The sequence below is a fragment of the Thamnophis elegans genome, chromosome 14 (assembly GCF_009769535.1).
Source record: "Thamnophis elegans isolate rThaEle1 chromosome 14, rThaEle1.pri, whole genome shotgun sequence".
Taxonomy (NCBI): Eukaryota; Metazoa; Chordata; class Lepidosauria; order Squamata; family Colubridae; genus Thamnophis; species Thamnophis elegans.
The window spans coordinates 6,125,944-6,133,590 of record NC_045554.1 but is presented as its reverse complement, the minus strand read 5'-3'; the positions used below and the strand labels follow the sequence as shown (position 1 = coordinate 6,133,590).

General features: G+C 44.4%; 1 protein-coding gene across 1 annotated transcript in view; it reads left to right on the top strand.

Annotated features, from left to right (window-relative positions):
* The first annotated feature begins 3,888 nt into the window (after positions 1-3,888).
* The window catches only part of LOC116517826 (radial spoke head 10 homolog B-like), a 41,850-nt gene continuing 38,091 nt past the window's right edge, over positions 3,889-7,647 (top strand). The window contains exons 1-3 of the mRNA XM_032231001.1: positions 3,889-4,130; positions 5,600-5,675; positions 6,297-6,365. Coding sequence (XP_032086892.1) covers positions 3,889-4,130; positions 5,600-5,675; positions 6,297-6,365 — 387 coding nt within the window. The remainder of the gene's footprint in view (positions 4,131-5,599; positions 5,676-6,296; positions 6,366-7,647) is intronic.

Sequence of the window (7,647 nt, the reverse complement as noted above, 5' to 3'; positions counted from 1 at the left end):
AAGGGTTAGGGTTAGGGTTAGGTTTGGGGGGGTTAGGGTAAGGTTTTCACGTTAATTTTAAGTTTACTGCTCACAGTGTGCCATTTTCGTCGCGCTGTGATGATGTCACATACGCGCTTTCGTCGAGCGCGCTTTCGTCTACCGCAGATTTGTGGTGGAACCACTTTCCCACCCTGTGATTTTTTTTAAATATATTTTTATTCTTTTTAAACAAAACAACACATACAAAAACAAAGCAAGAGAAGAAGAAAAACAACTTTCCTCCATTTCATCAAGCATCTCGTTTGGTTACAGGTTTTTGTGCATCAATTCTTAAATTTAGGATTAACATCACTGGTTTACATTAAGCATAGCTAAATGTTTCGCTGGCATTGAGCATTATACACTTAGATTACCATTAATATGATTTCATTTGTAACAATCCTTATTTCCTTAAATTCATAATTATCTATCAAATAACAATAAGTCTTTGAACTATTATACCCTGTGATTTTATGGTCTCTGTAGTGATGGCCAAATATGGCTTTTTTCAGGCTCATGCCCCGGTGTGCATATTTCCCAGTGAGACAAACCGAGGCAGGAAGATCATTTTATTACAATTTATCAGAATATTCAGACAAAAGAGATTCGTCATTCAAAGAATCTTTTAACTTACATCTCCTTTTATAGTTAACATAAGAAAGAAATCTGAAAGAGGAAAGTTTATTGGACAGGAAAATAATAGCATATATGTTTATTAAAATGAAGTGTGAAGGGGAATTCCCTTGAATTCCCTTGAATGAGCCGAGGTGGCACAGTGGTTAGGGTGCAGTACTGCAGGCCACTTCAGCTGACTGTTATCTGCAGTTCAGCGGTTCTAATCTCACCGGCTCAAGGTTGACTCAGCCTTCCATCCTTCCGAGGTGGGTGAAATGAGGACCCAGACTGTGGGGGGCGATATGCTGACTCTGTAAAGCGCTTAGAGAGGGCTGAAAGCCCTATGAAGCGGTATATAAGTCGAACTGCTATTGCTACTCTATAAAGCCTTAGTAAGGCCACACCTAGAATCCTTCATCCAGTTTTGGTCACCACACTATTGGTATATAATATTGGTATATATTGGAAGCGGTATATAAGTCTAACTGGGGAAAAAAATTCATTGTAAGGAGAAAGATTGTTTAGGGTTCACAAAAGAGAGAAGCCAAACCCCAATTTGTTTTTTTAATAGTTTTTATTAAACATTTTTACCTTTAAAAACAGGAAAACCACTCACAAAACAACACATACAGAAAAGAAGACAAACATAACAATATAAAGTAGTTATACAGCCTTCTGTATTGGCATACATGTTTAGCCTTTGTAGTTCTCCATTCCCCATCACCTTCCTATCGGTTTTAATCTCTGTAATAGTGTTGTGGGAAGTTATCACCCAGCCCTCTCCCAGAAAAATGAAATATCCTAGGAAATATCGAAAAGGCAGAATATTTCTCTGGATGTGAAAAGAAAGAAACATGTTTTAAAAGACAGAATAGCTGCCTGTATGCTTCCTGCCCATCCCCACTTTGTCAATGGGCCATTAAGAAGGCCAAGCTAGTCCACTTTACATAATAAAGAGTTCTCCCCTTCAGCTACAGGAAAGCATGATAATATTGGCCCCAACTGATCACATGGCATCTGAGAACTCAACCAAACCTGGATTCAAAACACAGCCTAGAGAGTTGTCCCTGCATGGCCCCATGGGAGTCTGACAACCAATCAGAATACATTTCTTACACAGGAACAGGAAACAGAGAGGTGGGACTGAACAGGTTATAAAAAGCCTAGCAAGCCCCTTCCTCACCCCTTCTCCTCCACCAACATTGAAGCATGTGGTCACCTTTTCTGTTCAGGGCTCAAGCCATGTGGTCCTGTCCACCAATAAACCATCTTTCCAGGCAGCCTCCATGTCTCCAGTGTCTTTTTCCCCACTTGGAGCCGAACCCAGAAGGACATTCCTTCCATCAGTGTAATAACAGCTGTACTAAGAATTGTAATAATATTAATTGTTCAGACCCCAATTTGTACTAACAATTTTTTTTTCTTATCAGGAGCTAGTCTCCAGCTTGTTTTGTCAGTTTAGGAATGTTAAAAGGGAATCAATCTTGAGCATCGCTTTAAAAGAAAGAATATAAATCAGATTGAAATACAAAATAACCATATTCGTGAACAAATAACAAAAGCCATGTTATTTGCCCCTCAGTTGTCAATACACAAACAAACAACTTTCTAAAAATAGGACAATTGTGTGCTATTCCCCAGTGGTGCAACTTTCTCAAAATTCAAAGCTGCCCCTTTGCAAATCCCAGCCAGTTTCGGCCAAGTTTTATACTGTATTCTTATGCAGAAAGGTGAACCCGGAAGAAGAGAGGGCCAAAGCCCCGCCCACTTCTCTCTGAACAACCAGGAAGCTTCTCGCTCTCTTGCCCCGCCCAGCCCCACGGTTGCTATGGCCCTACCCACGGTTGCTATGGCCACCGCTCAGGCCTCTTAGCAACTGGCATGCAAGGAAACTTCGGGCAGCTTTAGCGAAGGGTTGCAAAATAGGAGAGATTTCCAAAGAGGTGGATTTTTAATATTTCTTGCTTTTCTTCCTGGCTTTCAAGTTTGCATTGGATGCAAGGCCCCTGATAGCTGAAGGACTACAATTCCCCTAATCCCCATCCTGTGATTGCTAATGTGGTTATTGCAGATTTTGAAACATCCTTCCCAAGCTGCTGGCCCTTGCAATGATTTGGGGCTAGTAGTAGTTACTTATTCTTATTTTTGTTATCGAGTCAGATCTGCCCAAATCTGTATCCTTTCCGGCTCTCTCTGTTGGTTCTTGTTAGTTGCAAAGTCGTGTCCGACCCATCGCGACCCCATGGACAACGTTCCTCCAGGCCTTCCTGTCCTCTACCTTCTTCTGGAGTCCATTGAAGCTCACACCGACTGCTTCGGTGACTCCATCCAGCCACCTCCTTCTCTGTCGTCCCCTTCTTCTTTTGCCCTCCATCGTTCCCAGCATGAGGCTCTTCTCCAGGGAGTCCTTCTTCCTTCTCATTAGGTGGCCAAAGTCTTTGAGTTTCCTCTTCAGGATCTGGCCTTCTCAAGAGCAGTCAGGGTGGATCTCCTCTAGGACTGACCGGTCCGGTTTGATCGCCTTGCAGTCCTTCTTCTTCTGACCTCCATCATTCCCAGCATGAGGTTCTTCTCCAGGGAGTCCTTCTTCCTTCTCATTAGGTGGCCAAAGTCTTTGAGTTTCCTCTTCAGGATCTGGCCTTCTAAAGGGCAATCAGGGTTGATCTCCTCTAGGACTGACCGGTTGGATGGCCTTGCAGTCCAAGGGACTCAATGCAGGAGTCTTCTCCAGCACCAGAGTTCAAAGGCCTCCATTCTTTGGCGCTCAGCTATGTTATAAAGTAGTGAAATCTTTGAGCACCTATAAAGGATTTTGGATTATGTATCGGGCTTTATTTATTTCACTCGATTTCTGGTCAACGAGACTGTTAAGTTTTTTATTACATTCACTATCATCATTGCCCTTGAATCTCCCAACAAAGAAAATAAGTTATAAACGTACCAATTTTAAATTTTATTGACCATGTGAGTCACTTAACAACTGTATTGATTTGTTTTAAGAACCAGGGCAGAAAGGTCGTAAAACCGGGCACGATTCACTTAACAACTGCCTCGGTTGGCAACAGAAATGTTGGTCTCATTGTGGTCGTATGTTGAGGAATTTTACCTGCATATCTCGTTCGATCATTTTTCTCTTCCTGAAGTCCAAGTAAGTCTCCTAATTAAATTAAATTTATTTTTTTCCCACCTCGAGGTTAAAAATAGGAGCTCCACTCTTTGGCAGGACGCCTGATTCTGCCGTACGTCGAAGCGATGGGTAAAGATAAGAAGAAAGACAGTAAAAAGGGAGATAAGTCCGCGCTTGCGGCAGCCCACGACATATCCATAGACCTAGCAATGTCCAACCAGAATGTCCCACCTCTGGCAGACCAAGGGGACGAGCACTCAGCTACTCGGGTAGCTTCCAAAGCAGAAAGCAAGGACCTACATCCTCCTCCTGTTCCTGAACCCATTGAGTATGAAGAGCCCATCCTCACCCAACTGATCATTGAGAGGTAAAACCAGAGTTTTGCTAAAAATGGGGTAAGGTCACGGGGGACTGGTTTCTAAGGAGTTGCTTGGCCAGTTTTGGAGCCTGGCTGAATAGCAATAGCAATAGCAGTTAGACTTATATGCTGCTTCATAGGGCTTTCAGCCCTCTCTAAGCGGTTTACAGAGTCAGCATATTGCCCCCAACAATCCGGGTCCTCATTTTACCCACCTCGGAAGGATGGAAGGCTGAGTCAACCCTCAGCCGGTGAGATTTGAACAGCCTAACTGCAGAACTGCGGTCAGCTGAAGTAGCCTGCAGTGCTGCATTTAACCACTGCGCCACCTCGGCTCGTGATTTTGGATGGTTTGGGTTCTGAGATAGGCTTTCCCAAAAACACGAAGCAGATTCCTGGTCCCGACAAAACCCCTTTTATTAAACGAATGTGGATTCCTTCCATTCACATTCAGCAAAGGCCTGTCAAACCTGCGCCAGTCCTGGCATCTGGGGAAGGCTCTGAGGAGGGCTCTGTGTTGGGGGGGGGGGGGGCAGAGCCCTCTGAGAGTTATCAGCTGCCTTCAGAGTCAGACATCAGTGAGGCAGAGGAACAGCTGGAGCCTGTTCCCAGTGTGCGCGTGCGCAGAGCTGCCAGACGAAGGAAACAGCCAAAGAATAGGGGTTAGTTTGGGAGTAAGGCCACAGGTGGACGATGAGTGGCCCCTCCCAGAGGAAATAAAAGAGGAGCGAAAGGGGAATGGAGTTTGCAGGAGACCATTAGTTCGCTTCATTGGTTCGTGACTCTCCGAGAATCCTTGCCAAGTTTTGCAGATATCAGCCTGGCAACTCTCCAAGCCAGAGAAGGTCTGTGACCGTAAATCCTCCCTTGAAAGACTTAACTGGTTGTGAATGAGCAGAATTCACAGTCAATTAATAAAAGGGGTTTTTCTCCTCTGCCCCCTCCCAGAGGGAATAAAAGAGGAGCAAAAGGGGAGTGGAGTTTGCAGGAGACAATCAGTTCGCTTAATTGGTTCGTGACTCTCCGAGACTCCTTGCCAAGTTCTGCAGATATCGGCCTGGCAGCTCTCCAAGCCAGAGAAGGTCTGTGACCGTAAATCCTCCCTTGAAAGACTTTGCTGGATGTGAATGAGCAGAATTCACAGTCAATTAACAAAGGATTTTTTTGTCGGGACAAGGAGTTTGCTTCATGCACTTGGGAAGCCTCGGTCAGAACAGGTAGAGCCCATCCGTAGGTGCGAAGAAGGAGAAAGATAATCAAAGAATGAGGAATGTTTTTGATTTCAGGATGCGTGGACATCAAGGTGACTCCGGAGAAAAGGGAGATCTAAAATTTCCTTTATTGCTTCATTTGGACAAAAAATAAATAAATACGTGTTACAGAACTCTGCGTTGACTTGACAGTGCCCTAAATGGCTGTGTTCAAGTATGATTTATTAACTCAGGTGAATTATCATCTTGAATTTATGTTCTCCATAGGTACGAGGGAGAAAAAGTCCGCGGGTTGTATGAAGGGGAAGGAACTGCTTATTTCCAAGGAGGCAACGTTTACAAGGTGACAACATCTGTGTGTTAAATCTTAAGGATATAGAATTCACTTCCGTGTGATAGTAGGCCCTTTCAGTATTTCCTTGAGGATCAGGGTGGATTCAAAGACTAGCTTCCTTTATTTCCTGTACGTAGACTGAAGTGGGACGCAGTGGCTCAGGGGCTAAGACGCTGAGCTTGTTGATCAGAAAGGTCGGCAGTTCGGCAGTTCGAATCCCCAGCGGAGTGAGCTCCCGTGACTTGTCCCAGCTTCTGCCAACCTAGCAGTTCGAAAGCATGTAAAAAAACATGCAAGTAGAAAAATAGGAACCACCTTTGGTGGGAAGGGAACAGCGTTCCGTGCGCCTTCGGCATTCAGTCATGCCAGCCACATGACCACGGAGACATCTTCGGACAGCGCTGGATCTTCGGCTTTGAAACGGAGATGAGCACCGCGCCCTAGATTCGGGAACGACTAGCACATATATGCGAGGGGAACCTTTTACCTTTACCTTAGATTGAAAGGGTGGCATGAACTCAATCCTGGTGAGAAAACCAGGGCTGATTGATGTTCTGGCAGAGGAGTAAAAGTCTGACTTTTCTTACTGTCCTACCATCCACTCATCAGCTTCTTCTTGCCATTTTGTAGGGTGTGTTTTCAGAAGGGCTCATGCATGGACGAGGGACTTACACATGGGCCGACGGAGTGCAGTACGAGGTAAGTCCTGTCCCAGAAATTTCAGCAAAAAGGGAGGTGCTGGGAGCCGAACCTCCATCTGGAAGGTTCCAGGTTGGGAAGGCGGTCTTAAAATAATGCTCCTGTGTTTACTGAACTGTGGTGTTGATGTTCTCCTTGGTTCTCTTTGCACTGATCCTCTCTCAGCCTGATTTGCAGCTGCTTGCAAATCAGAACAAAGATGGTTGCTCGCAAGCACTTATGCTGGATTTAGGATTTGGGTTCTCCAAAGCATGAAGGCAGGATAAGAAGCATATCAACCCTGAAGCTGACCTGGCCGAAGACATCTTCGAGCTTCAGTGCTGCCACACTGGAGCTGAGGGATAGGGTGGAGGTATTAGAAATAGCTGGGGTAGTGTGGTCAAAACAAAATATTTTCTCTTGAGAACCAAGGACGTTCTCACACCTGGCCAGAGGAAGGAGGAGTGATGTCACCAGACCTGCTGATGCTGCCATGATAGGTCCATGTGACAGATGGTTTGGGTTTGAGGGGAAACACTTTTATTTTTGTCTAGCTGGATACCCGTGCTTCGCTACAAAACCATGCGATCAGGCCACAGGCCGGATGAGTCATGTAGCTGGGCACGCCCATATAAGGCAACTGGGAGTTGGAACAGAGTTCCTTTCAGATGGGGAGAGGGAGTAGAATGTCTAACTCCTTACCATCGACGCGTGTTAATATAATACTGTATAAGAAAGACTGATGATCTGATGGTCATTTGGAAAAATCCTTTCTTAGCGAGCACCTAGAAGCCAAGAGGAACATATAAGCCAAATTTCAAGTTTGTAGCCTTTATGGTTCTGGAGATTTCGTGATGAGAAGTGGTATTTGGCATAGATGGATAGATAGATGTATATGTATATGTATATGTATATGTATATGTATATGTATATGTATATGATGCATTTGTGCTGATAAATAATTAAAGGAAGACTAGTATAGATCTATTTCAAGCTATTTAGCTCTCATCAGCTAGCCATACCCTTGCTGGGATTTGAACCTGTGCTGTATTACATATTAGGCAGTTGCATTAGTCACTAAGCCACAGGCTCTCCTCCTTTATCAGCTAGGCCAGGGAAATAGGTATATATTGTGTCACAACCCCTGGTATGCCCAAATATGGGAGGAAGCATTCTGCTTCCTTTCTCTGTCTATCGGCTCATCACAAGAGACCATCCAGACAGAAAGCCATTATTTTTACTGTTGCCTTTGTTATATTTGTGTTGCATTTGTGCTGATAAATAAATAAAGGGAGACTAGTAT